The 19,306-nt window shown below is 45.0% G+C and overlaps 1 protein-coding gene across 2 annotated transcripts in view; it reads left to right on the plus strand.

Moving 5' to 3' along the window:
• The first annotated feature begins 10,230 nt into the window (after positions 1 to 10,230).
• The window catches only part of IGF2BP2 (insulin like growth factor 2 mRNA binding protein 2), a 67,564-nt gene continuing 58,488 nt past the window's right edge, over positions 10,231 to 19,306 (plus strand). The window contains exons 1-2 of one of the 2 annotated variants that reach the window (XM_082221815.1): positions 10,231 to 10,742; positions 12,057 to 12,117. In XM_082221815.1, coding sequence (XP_082077941.1) covers positions 10,568 to 10,742; positions 12,057 to 12,117 — 236 coding nt within the window. In that variant the 5' untranslated portion in view covers positions 10,231 to 10,567. The remainder of the gene's footprint in view (positions 10,743 to 12,056; positions 12,118 to 19,306) is intronic. The other variant, XM_082221816.1, reaches the window with a different exon arrangement.

Raw genomic sequence — 19,306 nt, forward strand, 5'->3', positions numbered from 1 at the left:
CACAGGTGCTTCATTTTGAATCCTCCTGTTTATGTGGGAGCTCTTATTTCAGTGCTATCAAATGTATAGCTTTATTACACAAAATAAAAGCCCCAGTAAAATAGGTTCATCTCCATTTCTCACCCATGTTATCCTCTGAAATCAATTTTTAGAATTGAGGAAACTACTTTAGACATTCTCAGTGCCCAGTTGCTCGGTGACAACAAATATGTGCTCCTGAGAGCTTGAGAGTTGCACACAATTAAACATGAGAAATGTTGAACTCTGAACTCTGAACCAGGCATTTAAATAACTTGCCTGCTGGCCTTTTAATTTACTGCAAAGCCCTATTTTAAAAACTAAACAAGACAGTTTCACTACCAGGTGACTTAGCTTTCAACGCATAGTACTTTTCTCTCCCGATAAATGCTATGCAATTAAAATCTTGGATGCAGCCCATGTTAAAGGCATGGTGGTTAAGTGTCATCTCATAAAGTGATCTGTTTGTTATACTTAGTAAGAACATGAGCTATATAGGCATCCCTCTTTTTCTTTTGTTTTTACATGGTAGATGAATGACATTCTGGGTTTAAAGAATCTGTAAAAATAGGGAATGAGCTTTACACTTTAAACCAGCAGCCTAACTCTTCTCCATTGGGGCAGGGGGAACTAGATACATACCTAATTGCAGTATCCAGAGATGTAATTTAAAAGCTATGTGACACCTTAAGACAAGACTTACTGTGGCATAAGATTTATGTGAACTAGAACCTCTCACATTACGGGTTCTTTAAGTGTCAGTGCACTTCGCCTGTTATATCTGTTGGGGAATATGCAACTGAGGATATACATTGTAGATGTGGTAGTTGGTTCTGGTCCACAAAAGGTTACATCACAGGAGTTCTAGTTGGTTTGTGGTCAGCAGTTAACATGTTTATTGTGTGGTAAAGCTGGCCAGTTTTAAAACAGGCCTGATCTTCTGACTGACTGAATAAAAATAATACAGTCAAACCTTAATTGTCGAACGTAATCCATTCTGGAAGCCTGTTCGGCTTTCGGATTGTTCGACAATCTAGGTGTGGCTTCCGATTGGTTGCAATAGCTTCCTGCACTCAAGCGGAAGCCACGTTGGACGTTTGGCTTCTAAAAAATCTTCAAAAACTGGAGCATTTACTTCCAGGTTTTCGACATTTAGGAGCCAAAATGTACGATAACAGAGGCACTCGGGAACTGAGGTTTGACTACACAGAATCACCAGCTCTCAAGTATTATTTGCTTTTCTGCTTATATGATTTGGCACAGCTTTCTCAAGAGCTCAAGGACTCGGGTGGTGCTGTTGCCTAAACCACTAAGCCTAGGGCTTGCCGATCGGAAGGTTGGTGGTTCAAATCCCCGTGACGGGTGAGCTCCTGTTGCTCGGTCCCAGCTCCTGCCAACCTAGCAGTTCAAAAGCACGCCCAAAAGTGCAAGTAGATAAATAGGTACCACTCCAGCGGGAAGGTAAATGGCATTTCTGTGCGCTGCTCTGGTTTCGACAGAAGCAGCTTAGTCATGCTGGCCACATGATCTGGAAAAACTGTCTGCGGACAAACGTCAGCTCCCTTGGCCAGTAAAGCGAGATTGAGTGCCACAACCCCAGAGTCGTTCACGACTGGACTTATCTGTCAGGGGTCCTTTACCTTTTTTGCCTTCTCAAGAGCATATAACCTACTACAGTGGTCTTCAAATTTCATGCATACATCAGTTGCATTAGATGTAGAAGAGTCATCCATGTAGGTGACAGTAGCATTACAGTGGTACCTCGGGTTAAGTACTTAATTCGTTCCGGAGGTCTGTTCTTAACCTGAAGCATCACTTCAGCTACCAGAGCCCGATTTCTGTTCTTATCCTGAAGCAAAGTTCTTAACCTGAAGCACTATTTCTGGGTTAGCGGAGTGTGCAACCTGAAGCGTATGTAACATGAAGCGTATGTAACCCGAGGTACCACTGTACTCAGGTTATTTCAGACTCATTCTCTCCCCATTCTAATCGTACAAAGATCAAGAAGCAGTTGGGCCCTGCTAAGCAGACAGTTAAAAAAGCCTGAGCGATAACTGTCAAGACAAGATTGGTTCAATGAATATGGGGTCTGACTCTAGAAATCAAAGGCAATTAAATATTCCCTGGAGTGAACAAAAAGGGTTTTTATTTAACTTTCTTTAAAGATGAGTTTTAACCTCCCATTGCTCTAGGCAAGTTGATACTGTACTATGTAAAGTTGCCTTCTGGTTATTTGCCAGGATCATGAGAATCGTAAGGATGCTGTTCTGTTAACAACTCTGTTGTGCAGCTGAAGCCCCCAAGCACCAGGGACACCATGCTCTTTTTGAAAACTACCATAACCCCATATCATCATTGATGTGTGTGCCAGTTGCCATATATAAACCTGTTGCCTCTACAGCCCACTTTACTCAGCGTGCATGAAAGCTGATGAAACAAATTTAGAGTGGGCCCATCAGGCAGTAGAGGTACTGACTACACAATGTCCAGCAAACCCCTACAATCAAGGAAGCTAATTCTTGATTGCCCTTCTGTATTAATACTGTCAAGACGTAATAGCCTCCCTAGGCCTGCCCAGGCTTTGCAGCAGAGCGTGAAGAGGATACTTTGCCCTTATATTCACCAGAATGGATGCAATCCAAACTACCCAGAAATAATGCTGCAAAGCTATTGTCCTATGAAGACAAATGGTTGACAACCACTTACCCAGTAGAGGTGGAGGCAGTGCTATATAAAACATTGAATACAGCACAAATGTTTCTTCGTACTCCACAGCAGCATTTTTGAAACTAAAAGTGCCCAATTGCAAAATCTTACATATGCACACCCAAGCAAAAACTCACTGGGTATGCATGTTAGGCCCTACACTTTGCTGCCCCTTCACCTCCAAAAGGAGTTGTGATCCCATAACACTGATGTAGCAGTTGTTAGGCCTGGTTTTTTTATCACTTATAAAGTGCCTAAAACATATTAAGCACTGTAAAGGTAAAGGGAACCCTGACCATTAGGTCCAGTCATGACCGACTGGGGTTGCGGTGCTCATCTTGCTTTATTGGCCGAAGGAGCTGGTGTACAGCTTCCGGGTCATGTGGCCAGCATGACTAAGCCGCTTCTGGCAAACCAGAGCAGCGCATGGAAATGCCGTTTACCTTCCTGCTGGAGCGGTACCTATTTATCTACTTGCACTTTGATGTGCTTTCAAACTGCTAGGTTGGCAGGAGCAGGGACCAAGCAACAGGAGCTCACCCCATTGCGGGGATTCGAACCGCCAACCTTCTGATCGGCAAGTCCTAGGCTCTGGTTTAACCCACAGCACCACCCACGTCCCTATTAAGCACTATACACAGACTAAAAATGCATATATTCCAGCCCACATATGTAGAATCCTAAAGAAGGTATACAAAAGAAAAAAAATGGGTTTGAAGAGGACATTTGTTGGCATCTGTCTCATGAGACAGGAGTGTGCTTCCAGGGGTGAAGTCAAACCGCTTTGTTAGCAGCACCAAAGTGACCTCCCTAGGGTACAAGCCCAGGCAGCATGTATGGAGGTCGTGGGCTGCCCAGATGGTAAGACCTACATCTCAGCCTCGCTGATGTGGTCCAAAGGAAAGCAGAGCAATATGTTTGATACCAGCTTGGCTGCAGGAGTTGCCAGAAGCAGACATACAAGAAGCTAACCATCTAAGGGACTACACTCTGGATTTGGGTAAGGTTTACTCCTCAGCATTTTCTCCCAAGGATATCCCACAAGGCAGTGGAGGTCTAGGATCAGTTTTCCTTCTAGATGGGCTACCTTCCCAGGGTAAAGAACCTCACCTGTTCCTCACTTCCTTCTACAGCATGTGCTGAAATCACCTTCTTGACCACAGAACCCACTTTTGGTCACATCTGCTCAATCCGCCAGAGCCTATCTTTCCATGCAGAAGAAGTCCTTAACTTGCAAAGGGTCTGAGACCCATCCGCTACCCTCACCTGATTTAACCAGCCAGTCAAAGCTGTTCCTGGGGTGTGGCCGCTGTTGTTACTAGGCGCCACAGGTGAGAGATGTGTTCAGGGTGAGGACCAAAGGGGGAGAAACTGCCCCAGAGGTACTGAAGGTTTAAAAGGTAAAGGATCCCTGGACAGTTAAGTCCAGTCAAAGGCGACTAGGCTGCGGCACTCATCTCACTTCAGGCCAAGGGAGCTGGCATTTGTCCATAGACATCTTTCTGGGTCATGTGGCCCACTATGACTGAATCACTTCTGGCACAACGGAACACTGTGACGAAGCCAGAGCACACAGGAATGTCATTTACTTTCCTGCCACAGTGATACCTATTTATCTACTTGCACTGGTGTGCTTTCAAACTGCTAGGTGGGCAGAAGTTGGGACAGAGCAATGGAAGCTCACCCCGTCATGCAGATTCGAACTGCTGGTCTTCCGATTGGCAAGCCCAAGAGGCTCAGTAGTTTAGACCTCAGCACCACCTGCGTCCCAGAGGTACTGCCCCTCCCCTAACACCCCATGCACCTCAGGGAAGAGGAAAACAACGAACATAGGCACCAGTTCCTAAAGTTACACCATTCCATCTACTTTTGGCATTCACAGGTGAGTCTTGTTGTTTATGCAGCCAAAACAGAACCATCTATGGAGTAAAATACCAACAGGCTTGGGGAACATCAAGGTTGCCAAAGCACAAAAAGGGGGATAGATAAAAGGAGAAGAGACTGCAGAAACAGCTAAGTGAGAACTGGGCATGCTTGGTGGTCATAAATGGTGACTTGGATGGGACAAGGGGCAGGGGAACAATTTACTGAAAGAAAGTATGAATGCCTAACTGGAACACTGAAAGCAGCACTGAACACTGCTAGATTTTCAGGTCCCATTTGTAGGCCTCATAATCAGTTGCAGAATTCCTAAAACCATCTACTTCTATCATGGATTCTACATTTCACTGTTGCAGTGAAATAGGTGGGCCACAATTCATTTCCAGAGCTCACATGGCTGGTACATCCCCAATATTTTCAGAAGCTCACATTTTTAGCTGATCTAATACATGGATTGAGCAACATTCCAGATCTTCAGCATCTACTGTATATATTGGGCAGCTTCTTTAGAGCACCTTGCTGTTCCCATTCTTCTTGGAGATCAGGGGTGAGGACCCTTTCTGATGGGCCAGATTTGTGCTTTATCTCCCCCCACCCACGTAGGCGGGACCACACCTACGTCAATCATTGGTGGTTATCATGCTGAAAGGTGTTGCCCTGACCACCTGTCTTAGTTTGAGGACAAGAATTTATTTTGATTACTGGAACCGAACTGAGCTCACAGTCCTTCCACACAAAGTTCAATTCCTAATTATCCCAACCATGCTTCATTTCAGCTGTCATAATTTAAAGGGGGAAAGGGCGAGGTGAGAGCACATCCTAATCTATCTTCTGCCTACATCTGCAATAAGTGTACCATTATCACCTGCAATTTCTCTACCTTTTTGCAAAGTGTGGAAATACTCTGTGCAATGTGCAGTGCTAGTTGGGTGACTACTGGCATGCACTAGATTGCTAGCAGCACATAGATTTCATGTTCACATAGCGCACTCTTGTGGTGTTTCATGAGTCTGGCAGCTGTAGTCTGGCAGTCACTCCCAGAGTGACTTGAGCTCATTGTAGCAAAAAAATAGACTTACCATCTCTGTAATTTAATAGCCAAGGAGGAGTCTCTGCCTAGAGAGTGCTGGGACCAAAACCAACCTTGGAAGAATTACCCAGTACAGTAGTACAGTGGTACCTCAAGTTACAGACCCTTCAGGTTACAGACTCCGCTAACCCAGAAATAGTACCTCGGGTTAAGAACTTTGCTTCAGGATGAGAACAGAAATTGGGTGGTGGTGGCGGGAAGCCCCATTAGCTAAAGTGTTACCTCAGGTTAACAGTTTCAGGTTAAGAACGGACCTCCGGAATGAATTAAGTTCTTAACCGGATGTACCACTGCACCTCAGGTTACGAACTTAATTCATTCCAGAGGTCCTTTCTTAACCTGAGGTACCACTTTTGCTAATGGGGCCTCCCGCTGTCACTGCGCCGCTGGCATGCGATTTCTGTTCTCCTCCTGGGGCAAAGTTCTTAACCCAAGGTACTACTTCCAGGTTAGCAGAGTCTGTAACCCGAAGTGTTTGTAGCCTGAGTTGAATCACATAGGTTTCATGACCAATCAGTCAAACATGAAAAGAGGAATTAGCCGAAACATTGTGTAGTTCAAGGCCATACTTAGAAAAGAGATTGGAGAAGTTTTGGAAATGTGGCAGCAGTTAGCAAGTTAGCAGTGAACTACAGGAGATGCTTTGCATGCACAAGGTCCCTGGTTAAATCTCTACCATCTTCAAGTAGAGCTAGGAAAGAACCCTGTCTGAAATCCTGCAGAGCGTGTGTTAGTCATTATAGACCATGCTTGTTCCCATAGTAAACTGTAAATTATATATATATAAAAATATGTTGTGGAATATTGACCCAAGCAAGTATGAAGGCAACATTCTGTACTTCTGAATATGGGGGAAGAAGTTGTGGACTGGATGGATTTCCTAGAAACAGCTGTAACCCTTTAAGAGAAAATCTGCTTTATTATAGTTTTTACAGGAGTAAACTGGGCTGGTGGGAATAAAGGAATATTTCATCAGTAGATCACCTCCCATACAACACCCCACATATAGAAGCCAACTAGACTGAATCTTTTACAAGTGCTCCTCTCCTGGAGCTGCCCAGTTCTTCTTCTCCATAGTATCTGGCAGCAGTGATGTAAGCTGCCCCGGGGCTGTGCCAGGCCAGACACATTCTGGTGCTAATGGTCCTGTGCCACATCGAGACTAGTTTTGTTTGATGGTCACTGTGTGGAGCTACTTGGAAGCCTCTGAGCTGGTCATCTTCTGCAGCAGTGTCTTGCCTTGCAGAGATCAACCTAAAGTTTCCCACATGACAAGGCTTGAGTTGCAGTCGCCTTTTTCCAATTTGAGGGCTCTTCTTCCACCAAGCTACCAGATGGGAGCCAGGGTTAGCTCTGTGAGATGCCTTTGGCCCTCTCCTTTGCTTAACAGTTGATTCCCTCATGCAGGAAGCAAGATGCCTCACTTGTCTGGAGTCTTCTGGTCTGGTGACACTGTGACAGCTCTATTCCACACAGGGGTATTCAAACCTTCTCCAGTGCTACTTGTGGGTTGTCCATGCATGCTTCCTCCCAAACATGTAGCGTAATTTTAAGAAAACCTTTGTCCTACACAAGCCACAGGTGATGGCACTGAACCTCTTGACAAATTGCAATTCAGCATTTTCACTTTGCAGCCTCCTTTTGTTCTATTTCAGAAGCTGATTTGGGCTTAAAAACAAGGCGTTAAATACAATGCATACAAACTTTGTTAACACACATATAAAGACAAAATAAAAATAAAAATTGGGTAACCGTGTTGGTTCATTAGTGGTGGTGGGGAATACCAAAAAGCAATAGCAGTGTCACACTTTCAATAGCGCTGCAATCCTATTCAAATTTACAAGGGAATAAATATATCCTGTTGAACAAAGTACTGACTTTTGTATAAGTATGCAGAGGATGGCACTGCTCATTATCTGCTAAGTGCCTCCTGCAGTTCCTCTTAAGATCCTTACAAAATGCAGAGTTGGTCTTTTCTATTTGTCTAACAAGCAAATAAGAGGATGATATTGAGAGGGGGAGAGCCACGTATGAAACCTTGTGCTCCTTTGAGAAAAGGTGAGCCATGAATGCAACAGTCAATAGACCAGAGCTTTCCAAACTGTGTTTTGTGACACATTAGTGTATTTGCTGCAGTGTGTAGGTGTGTCACATGAACGCTCCCCACATTCCTCCCAGGGCTGGAAATGGGTTAGTTTAACCTCCGGCTTGCTAGTAAAACTGATTTACTGTGTTGCAAAATTATGCATGTCTAAGAAGTATGTCACCAACATGAAAAGTTTGGAAAGCTATGCAATAGATAAACACTTTCTTTGGGATGTTTCAGTAAAGCCTTATTTTTTTTTTAATGCAATATTATGTTATTTAAATATCCTTTTCTGTTATCTAGACAAGGGTCAAAATAAATGAAATATTTCTGATTAATAAGTAGCTAGAGGCAATGAGCACTTAGTTATTAGTCTTGTGATTTCAGTCTATATATATAACTGAAAACATAGTCCAATTGTTTCTTGGTTTAAAAACTATTGTTTATTATTTGTGGAGGGGAGGACCTCAACTCTGACTCATCCATGGTCCCAAGGCCATGTCTGCTCAGTGGGCAGATCCAATCTTTCTGCAGCATAAAATGTATTTTTGAAAAATGTTTTGAAAAAGAAGAGGGGAAGGGGAGGTTTCCTAAAAAAGTAATAAAATAAAATAAAATAGCCCAAGCCTAAGCTGCCTGGGAAATACGTGCAATCTACTCTCTTGGCCCTAACAGAGCGTTTGGAGCCAAGAACCAACTTCAGCATCATAACACAATCCCCTTGGGCTGTGAAAGATGTCTTTCACAAGCTCACTCGGGATGAATGGGAAATGCACGGAAACACGAGGCGCATCGTATCTTCCATTCATCTTTCGGAGCCTGCGCAGAAGAACTTCGTTGAGCCCTCCTCTCTCCTCGCCAACGATGCCTCTAACTTTGGCTCCTCTTCCGAGCACCTTGTGGCTAATCCCGACAGACATGAATAACGGGAAGGAGTGGTCCGTGCAGCGGATCCGACCGTGACGTCGCCACGAACATCTTTAAAGGTGGGCGGAATCGCGCCGCCGCGTTGCTTTTACTTACCCAGCCAAGAAGTTCAGGGGAAGCGTCTCCTCCACCGAGGGGTAGTTGTGACAGAGGGGCTTCACAGCAGACAGGACTGCTGAGCCTTCTGCAAAGGGGCAATGGAAACTCTAGGAACGTCCGTCTGCCCATTCTAGCCACGGACTGTCAATACTGACCGGCGGCAGCTCTCCAGGGTTTTTCACGCAGATCACTTTCCCTGCCCTACCCGGACATTGAAGCTGGGGTCTTTTGCTAGCAAAGCAGATGCCCTCTCCCCTCACTGAACTCGAGCCCCTCTCCCCTACACGTGGCCATCATCGTGCTTCTTCTGCCACTGCTGCTGCTCATTCATAGACAGGATAGCCAGGCGCCACCGCCGTCTTGAGAGCGCGCGGGGGGGGGGCATCTTCTTCACAACGCTGCTCTTATTTCCCCAGCTGACGCCCTTGTATCTCGGTGAGGAGCCTTTCAACACAGTCGCGCCACCATCCTGAGCGCATCTTCCCATGGAAGCCAACAGGAACTGCTCCCGAGTAAACGCCGCATGGGATCGAGACGGTAGTGTTTAAGCAGGCTCTCAAAATCGCACTGACTCCGGTTTCACTGGAGCCCAAACACCTCCGTTCTAATAAATCGTCCCAGATGAGCCCCTGGACTTGGGCAGAGTTTCCCTCCATCGAAAGCGGAGCTGGGAATCCCCGGACCTAGACGGGGCCGTGTGAATCCGGAAGTGGGCGAGCAGGAGGTAGAGCGCGGCTTGCCCGCAGGACTGCAATCCTTCGCCTTTTCTGATAGTTATAATCGCTAACAGACAGAGAGCGCGCGAGAGAAATCTCACTCAAACCCAGCGGAGAAACGTGGGCTACGGGGGAAAGTCGCGCTCGCTTTCAGAATCCTGTCAAAGCAGAGAAAGTAAACAAGGCTTTTTGTTGCCCTCCAGGGGCATTCAGACTTAATAAACACCCGCACGTAAACATGACCCGCTTGTCCTGTGACTGGGTAAAACTAAGTCGCCCTGCGCTCACGCGCACCCAACGAGCGCGCGCACAGAAAAGTTGCCAGTTGTTTTAGATCACAATCATTACGATCATCATCATCATTATCTGGGGCTCTTTTACGATCTGGCTCATGTGTGACCCGAAAAAGCATCGCTTCTTCTTGCAACTCCAGCGCCCCCGCCGCTGCCGGGAAGAAGGCTTGCCCGGGACCGCCGGCCTCGGCGTGGGCCAGGACGACTTCTTCCGTCCGCCGAGAGGCGCGCCGAGTCTCCAGGCGGGAGCGAAGGCTTCGCCCGCTCGGCTCCGGGGCTGCATCCCCGCGCGGCACGTGGCCACGTGCTCCGGGCGAAGAGGAGAGGAGAGGAGGCGAGGGGGCGGCGCTTGCTTGGCACTCGGCTCGGCTCGCCCAGCGCGCCGCTCCATCCATCTCTCGGCGGGCGCCCGGGCCAGGTCTGCACCAGACGCGCTGCCTCCTGCCGGTCCCGGGAGTGGGAGACGGGGCCCCAACGACCCGGAGCTCGGAGGAGGGTCCGCGTGGGGCTGGGCTGGGCTGGGCTCCGCCCGCCCGCCGCCCGCGCGTTCTCTCGCTCGCTCGCTGCCCGCCCGGCTGCGGGGCGCTGTTGAGAGCGGCTGGAGGAGCGCGCTGGGCCGGGCCGGCTGGCGGGGAGGTAGTGGCTTGGGTGGCTCCGCTAGGTAGGTGGGCGGCCGACGAGCAGGAGGGGGCGGCCGCGGCGGCGGCCTCGGCTTCGCTCGGTCCCTCCCCCCGTCCCGAAGAGGCGGACGATGAACAAGCTCTACATCGGCAACCTGAGCCCGGCCGTGACTGCCGAGGAGCTCCGGCAGCTCTTCGGCGACAGGAAGCTGCCCCTCACCGGGCAGGTCCTGCTCAAGTCCGGCTACGCCTTCGTGGACTACCCGGACCAGAACTGGGCCATCCGCGCCATCGAGACCCTCTCCGGTAAGCCTGCAGGCGCGGCGCTCCGCGTTGGTCAGGGGGGCGTGCGCGAAGACCGCTTACTTTGCTCCCCACCCCCGGCTGCCGTCCCTTCATTCCCCCGGCTTGGTTGAGGCCCCTCAGAGCCCGCGAGGCAGCTTGCACGGCCAGGGGAATCCCCGCTCGGGCGGGAGTCGGTGGCGGCGAAGGGGCTCCCAGCTTGACCCAGACCGCCTCCGGCGATCGGGGGTCCCTGCCGACCGATGGGGTTCTCTCTTCCCCTCGGAGGGCGATGCTTCCTTGGGAGCCTGCGAGCCGGTCCCCGCGCCCCGTGCGCCCCTTCCCGTTCGCCCCGCGCGCGCGCTGCGCTCCGGCGAGCGGCCCGGCGGGCGAGGGAGGGATTTTTCGCTGATTTTTTTCTCCGATTTTATTGAGCGGCTCCCGGGCGCTGGGGACGGCTCCCTCCAGCTCTCGTGGCACCCACTAGATCTCGGGCACCTTTCTACGAGGTGCCCTGTCCCAACTCGACGGGGACCCGGAGCAAAGAGCTCGAGACGTGCCTGGGGGCCCGAGCGACGCGCAGCCCTGGGGCCGACAGCTGCGCCGCGAGTGAGCCGAGCCAAGGCCGGAGCAGCCGGAGGGGGGGATTGGCCCAGCCCCGGGAGGGAGCCCGGCCACCGGGATTCAGTGGGCCGGGCTGGAAGCCGCCGGGAAAGGCCGGCCGGAGAGCAGCGCGCAGTCCGGATGGCCCTTGGCTGATGCGCGCGGCCGGGCCGTTTCTTGGGTGGAATCGGGGGGCAGGAAGATCAGGCAGGGCGAGCTCACCCACGCAAGAGCCCTTCGGCGTGGGGATGAGCTGCCCGGCTCCTCGGTAGTTCGCGGGGCATTCATACGAAGAGTGTGGGGTAGAAGGCTTCGAGCTGAGGGGGCGGTACTGGAGCCGGACGCGCAGTATTCTCCCGCCTCGGAGTGCGTGTTCATGTGAACGCTCCCAACTTTCAGATCAAAAGGACTGAGCCAAGGAATAGGTCAAAAGGATGGTTTCACGGGCAGAGGGAGGAGTAATTCCTTTGGGGAAAAGGAATCTGTGCCCCCCACGCCCACCCCGAATATAGACGCTTCCCTCACAAAGTGCTTAAAATCCTTTCAGAGCTGGAACTTACTTTCAAGGAGTTCTCACCCCAAAACTGATGCCTGATGCGTCGTTCCCCACAGTCCTCGCTCTGCCGTGGACTGTGGCGAATCAAGAAGTGTGCCACCCTCCCTCAGCTCTAGTCGAGTTTCATTTCTGAGCAGCACAACGCTTCCACATTTCTATTTCTTTTCCCCACTTTTAAGGTAAAGCGGAGTTGCATGGCAAAGTCATGGAAGTGGATTATTCTGTCCCTAAAAAATTAAGGTAAGTACTTTCATGTTCTTTTGTTTACTACAGTCGATTTACTCATATGACCCAGAAGCAGAGCGAGGTTGCGTCACTTAAGTTTAGGCTGTGGTGCGGTATGTTGTTTAGTAACTAGCTGCATGTTTGCCCCTCTCTCTCTTTGGTGCTTTTGAGTCGTTTTCATTCTTGAAACCATCAAGTGTTTCCCCCGGTATGGATTCGGTTGTGAAGCATTGTTTTCAATGCAGCAACTTGATAAATTCTTTGAAATGTCATGATGCCTTAACAAAAGGCTTCCTGTGACGTCTTGAGAATCCATTTATAGTACAATCCTGCACACAACTGCCTGGAAGTAAAACCCTAGTTGATGGGGGGTTTTTTTTGGGGGGGCAGGGAGGTTTGCATTAAAGTAAACATGCCTAGGACTGCAGCCATTATGTTGGCTAACATTTTTAGCAATTCATTTAGTGTTCCTATTTTGACCAGCCAAACGTTTAGCTGAAAATGTGCAAGCCCATGGCATGCCCTGCAACTCTTGGTTTGTATTCAGAGCTCAAGAAGTTTTAAAAGCTACTTCTTAACTTTCAATCTACACCTACCTCACACTCCAGAGATGGGAGATCTTTGTTGCCAAAGGACCTTACCACACAACCTGTGTGACCTGTACTCCTTTGGAGTAGTTTGGGCTTTTTTATGGATCCATGGCAGAAGTGTGATTTTATGTTGTTGTTTAGTCGTCTTAGTCGTGTTCGACTCTCTGTGACCCCATGAACCAGAGCATGCTCTCACTTTCTTCTCAAAGGTTCCCCTTTTTTATGTCCATGGAGTTTTCTTGGCAAAATACTGGAGTGGATTGCCAGTTCCTTCTCCAGGTGGATCACATTTAGTCTAAACTCTCAGCTATGACCTGTCCGTCTTGGGTGGCCCTGCACGGCATGGCTCATAGCCTCTTGGAGTTATTCAGGCCCCTTCGCAGACAAGGCAGTGATCCATGAAGGGGTGTGATTTTATATGGGGTGTTAATGTTGCCTTCTGATTTAGTCTTTGTTCTGATTGCTGTGTAGTATTTCCTCATCTGAGGGTTTTTCTCTTACTCCATGCAAAGCACATTTAAAAAGTTGTGGTATTTTAGGTTATTATAATGTATAAAGTATGGTGTTCCTGATCTGTAGAATTCCAACTTGCTTTATGAATATTGCTGCATAAGCAACTGTTCTTTTACCACTGCAGCTGTCTAACACATAAGCACATAAGTTCTGCTGCAGACTGTTTCCAAACCTCTGACATAATGGGTGAAGGGCTTGTGCTTGTGGCCTTTCTCTTTTTTCCTTTCCTTCCCTCTCCTGTAACTGTCATTCTTCATCACAAGCAATGTAGCAAGCCTTTGTAGTACACGGGAAAATTAGTTATACCAATACCCATTACTGTTGAAGGCTCTGACTTCATACCTGCTTTGCATCAGGGTAGTAAAATTTGCTTTGCATTTGGGAGGGATGCAGTGAACATGCAGTTCCTGAGCGTGTAGAGACATTTATTGACTTCCTGAGTAGTGTGCAAGCTCTAGACATATTTTTGAGGTTCTGTTTAAGAAATAGCTTCGGCATGTTAATTTCTCAAAATGCACAGTTTAGTTTTAGGATTAAAAAACTGAAGTTAAAACTGGTGTTTGAAAAGAAGTATTGTATGGCATTCCCTGTAGATGCCTTTAGTTAAAAGAAACTACTCCAAAGTTTAAAAGAAATAGTGCAGAAATATGATAAATGTTGTGTTTGAAATATTTGTACAGTGGTGCCCCGCAAGACGAATGCCTCGCAAGACGAAAAACCCACTAGACGAAAGGGTTTTCCGTTTTTCGATGCGCTTCGCAAGATGAATTTCCCTATGGTCTTGCTTCGCAAGACGAAAACGTCTTGCAAGTCTTGCGATTTTTTTCGCTCCCCCCCTTTTCTAAGCCGCTAAGCTGCTAATAGCCTTTTAGCCGCTAAGCCTTTAATAGCCGCTAAACCGCTAATAGCGCTAATCCACTAAGCCGCTAATAGGGTTGCTTCGCAAGACGAAAAAACTGCTAGATGAAGAGACTCGCGGAACGGATTATTTTCGTCTTGCGAGGCACCACTGTATAGAATTTTGGTAGTGTGATAATCAAGTGGAGAGAATATTTAATGTGAGAAAACTTATGCAGTCCGGAACTTGTTACTCAGATCATTTGTATGAGTAGCTTCAGAACATGAGAAATGCCATGCCATACCATTAAATGAAATACTATTGTGAGATTGCATGGAAGCTGCATTCTTGGTGTTAGTCTGTAGCAGTAAAAACACTGATTTGCAACAGCTGCTTAGAAATTCTAGACTTCATACTGACATTTGTACCTTAGTGTTTTTATTATTTTCCACATAACTAATTGTAACGTCCTAATTTTGTCATGTGCTATATGGAAATAAACTCTGTTTGATCACAGTGTTGTTGGTAGGTGTTAAATTGGTAACAGTTCTAAGTGTGCAGAGTATACTTCTCATTGGTAAATCCTCACTCCCAGTGCTTTTTTCCCCTGGGGGTACACATACCCCTAAACATTTTGTGAATCTTTGTACTTTTGTCCATTTATTGTATTAATTTTTCCCAATTTGAACTATAAAATGGTGATTTTCTTGAGTCAAAATTAGAGTTCCCCTAAACATTTTTAAAGAAAAAAAGCACTGCTCACTCCTAAAAATGTTGAATGCTAGATAAAGAAAGCCAAGCTAACGCAATTCTGTGCATGCTCACTCTTACTTTTGAGTTGTCTCTCTTCAGTGGAGCCTACTCCCAAATAAGTAAGCACTGGATTATGAATGCATCAGAAAATTTTGATTATTTTCTTTTTAAATGCATAAGTGGCAGAAGTTTGTCACTCTGTGGTCAGTTCCAAATATTTGCTACACCAGCAAGTAAACAAGTTTAGGATTGGATATTCTGATTGCTATTTGCAGAACATGATTTCAGGTAGTTAGACTGGTGCAAATATTTAGTGTCATGATTAGCAGCTTTTCACCCAATTAGTTCTGTTTTTCTAACACAACACTTCTTTTAACTTTTTACTATGAAAAAAAAAGCCACGAGAATGGCAAATTCTTTGATAATATTAACATTGGGGGGAGTTGAAACAAGGGAGACAAATTAATAAAATTATATTCTAATACCCTTACACCTGCCCGTCATGCCTAAGGATTCTGAAGGTTAATTGTCCTATAATTAGTTGTAATCGATTTGGAGAATGGGAGCTATCTATATGTTTCAGTAGGACTATTACAATGCTCCTTAAGATTAAATTCTCAGAAGCTGAATGCACGTCCATCTCCGAATTCAGTCAGATCTCGGTATGCATCAAACAGCTCCAAAAACACTTGAACACAGTTAGCTTTCTAAATGTTTTCATGGGCTTTGTTGGGAAAGTTGGTTGTGTGTAGACATGGAGATGGTTCTGGGACAACTTTCCAGATCAGATGTCAAGATATGGTCATCTTTAATTAGAATGCAAAAATGTTTATATTAATAAACAATAAGTACCTTTCACACCATGGTAAGTTAAACACAGCTTGAGGATTTTCTCTTTTTTATAAAAAATGGTTAGATTTTGTAACGAGGAGTCATTTTTCGCCGTTGTTTGGTGGGTTTCATGGTCAGGTTTGGACTGAATGTTTAAATTCACAAGTGTGTGATTTACCTGTCTGATCAAAATATAACTTGTTAAGGAAGCCTGCTTTGTATGACACCTCAAGCTACTCTCAATGCCATGTTTTGAACTTAAATTAATTGCTGCTCAAATCCATTTGGATTTAAGCCTACTATCTTAAACTTTTTAAAATGTCTGTTCCATTCATATCAGTAAAAAAAATAACACCCAAGAGCCAAAGTGTACTCTGACCCACAAAAGCTTATGTCACAATAAATATGTCCATTTGTAAAGTGCCACATTTTGGTATGTGTGTGTATTTTGTAGCAGATTAGCTCTCTACAGTTAAAGCCAGTGAGGCGTATTTCCAGTTAAACATGCTTAGGATTTGCAAGAGAGAGTAGGCTGCAGATATGGTGTATTTAAGTGGGTTATATAGCTTTGCCTTGGTGTACAGTAGTGCCTCATTCTTTCCACTCTTGCAGTAGAAAACAAAGTTTTCAGAAAGGAGCAAGAATGTGAGGATTCAATCTGGATTTGCTAATCTGCATTGTGTTGTGGTGCCTCCCCTCTTTATTCCTTAGCGAGCAAGAAAGCTAGGACTCTCATGCAGAGGTAGCTTTGAAAATGGTGTCTGCCATATGACAATTCTGGGGGCGTGGGGAGGGGTAATTCAGCCAGAGGCTGACAAAAGGCTCTCAATATATTTCATAAATTCAATATTGCCAGTTTTCAGTGCTTGGGGTGCAAAGTTTTTAGGGAAGTGCCCTGTTCATGTTGTTGTTTTCTGCTTCTATTGTTTTATGCAGAAATGGTAAATAAAATATCTCTCCTCAAAATGTGTTTTAAATCCAGATGTTTTACAGAACATTTAATTTGATGAAAAAATAATCCAGTTTGTTTAAGGAACTTTTATGAATTAGAAGCTTTCTAAGTATAATTATTATTGGAATGGAAAAATTTACACAAGTGTTTTACATTAAGCACTGATTTTGATTTAGTTGCACACCCTGAATGGAAAATTTGCAGTAATATCATGTTGTGCCTTCCTGTAGAACAGAACTGATAAAGTTTACTTGTATAAACTCACAGTGTATACATGGGGAAATATAGCAGTAATGTAGCAACTGGTGTAAAATGTTCTTGTTCTCCTATTTGGGGGGGGGGAGTTATTTTGTGGGCTAAAATATTTAATATTAAGAACATAAAAAGTGAATTTGCAGTATCTAAATAAAAAGACATAAAATGTAAGTGAATGGAAGATTTGAAAATGCCCTGATAAATTTTAGTTTGCAGCTAATTTGCATTAAGAGATTAAAAGAAGTTAGTAACATGATTATTTTTAAATTGGTTAATTTTTTTTGGTCTCTTTGAAGAGTCATCCAAAAGTTATGTGTTCTTGTACTTAAAGGAAATAATTTCTGTTGAAAATGAAGTGTATAAAACCTGAAAATCTCTCATGTGTTTGTAACAGTTCCTCATGGGATGAAGGCTCCTGTGATCCTGTTTTAAAAACTATTGTGTAATAGAAACAGTTAGGTTTCTCATCTTCCTAAAGCATCAGAAACTGAGCTTGATTTTGCTAATGTATGGTGTCTTGTGGTGCTCTTTTACAAATCTATTTTACAATTTATTTGAAAACTCTTGTTTTCAAATAAATCACATAGAAAAGTGTCAGTAAATATTTGTTTATTACAGCTGTGTAATTGAGTTGTTCCTAAAGCAAACCAGATCTATGGTTTCAATGAGTGTTATCGAGACAGAGACAGAGGAGAGAGACTTCTGTTTAATTATAACATGTTGAATCACCTACCGTTCCCATCCGACAAAACAATTTTTTAGACTATAAAATTGATTCCCCAGGAGTGACTGGAGTGTCTGGTCTGGATTATGTTGTTTCTGTGAGTCATTTCTGTGGTAGTTAACTGGATGCAAAGAAACACAAAAGTTAGAGGGATGAGGGAGTTGTGGAGAATTTGAGAATTCTGTGAACAGAAGTCAACAGTGAATATTCTAGTGGAGGGATATTAAGGGTTACTAGAGAGACAATCCATATTTTTAAATGTTCTATCCCTTGAATGTGATTTTGTGATACAAAGGATCTGCTTATGCTTGAAATAGTGCCAGTGCTGTAAACCAAAATACCTGTGCTTGGTCCAGGATAGTAGCAAGAGAATCTGACCTATGGCTAGTGACACTCCATTATTTCATTAGTGGCACAAATGAAAATAAGTGATGCAGTGGAGATAAGCAAATGGTCTCAACATGGCCAAAGCCCTATCCTGAAGTTTGTTTTTCTAAGTTCTAGCCCATTATTTTTAGAACCAGCTTCTCTACAGTGGGAATTTTGGAAAGGTGTGTGCGCGCAACCATTTGTCATCCTATGTTAAAAAACTTAAGTGATAAAATGTGCTGAATAAAATCTTGCCACTGAGAGTGCAGGGAGTATAGTTGATTGGGTTAGGATTGCTGAATATATTGATGTGGATGTATCATTTTCATGTTAGTTATGAGTGACACCATTTGTATACATTTAAAAGCATATATATGTGCAGAACTTGATACTGTGGAGTTAGTGTTAGTCACATGTATAAACTCAGCACATATTATCACGTCTTTAACTATTGAACTGATTAATAAAGCTGTAAGTCCCTGTATGGGCCAAAGGGGTGGTTTTAAGAAGTGTTAAAGGGTACTATAGTAGTTGGAAAGATTGTCAACTCTCACACTGGATTTGCTGGTGCAAGTTTTATTTAACACCGTCTACGCAGTGTTCGAAACTCCCATTGTTCTAGGCACATTTTGTGACAGGGAATTTCATTAGCACGAGCAGTTTCTGAGCTCTGGGCGCAGTACTGCACCTAAGATTTCAGATTAAAACTGCAGAGTGGAAGGAAAGGAGGACCTTTTTCTGCCTCCCCACTTCCAGCTACTCTCTGAAGTCTGGATAAGAGACCCTCTTAAGAATACTAGGGGGGTGGGCAGGGGAAGGACTGGGCCATGTGAAAAATTAACATAATATTTTAGCTGCAGTTCATTCATTTTCAGCTTTGTATTCTTGTTAATATGTCTGTGCCTAGACATTCTGTTGTTGTGCCCTTAACCTAGGTTTAAGGTGCCATTTAGCTCCTAGCTTTCATATCTCGGTTTCTAACATTGCCTCTATGTGCCTTCAAGATTGTGATATAACTTGATGCCACGAACAAGCATTTTCCTTCTGGGCTAATTTTGTTCAGTATGATTTTAAAGTTGATATGTTCCTGCTTTTGATAATTAACACATTCTAGTTTCCTACATATTAGTTCGCATTGATCTGAACATTCATTCATCAGTTGAAAAGGGCAACAATGCTTTTTCTTTACCAGCATAAAGGTACAACCCCTTGGAGAAGATGTTTAGGGTATAGGATAATTGCTTTTGAAAATCTATAACAAATCATAGCATAACCATGATACAGTATACAAAAATGATGTGAAATTAACATTATAGTGTGTATAATGGGAAGGTGTAATGTAAATTTCTTTCCTGCATTTACTAAAGACTTATGAGAAA

The sequence above is a fragment of the Podarcis vaucheri genome (assembly GCF_965113315.1).
Source record: "Podarcis vaucheri genome assembly, chromosome: 5".
Lineage (NCBI taxonomy): Eukaryota > Metazoa > Chordata > Lepidosauria > Squamata > Lacertidae > Podarcis > Podarcis vaucheri.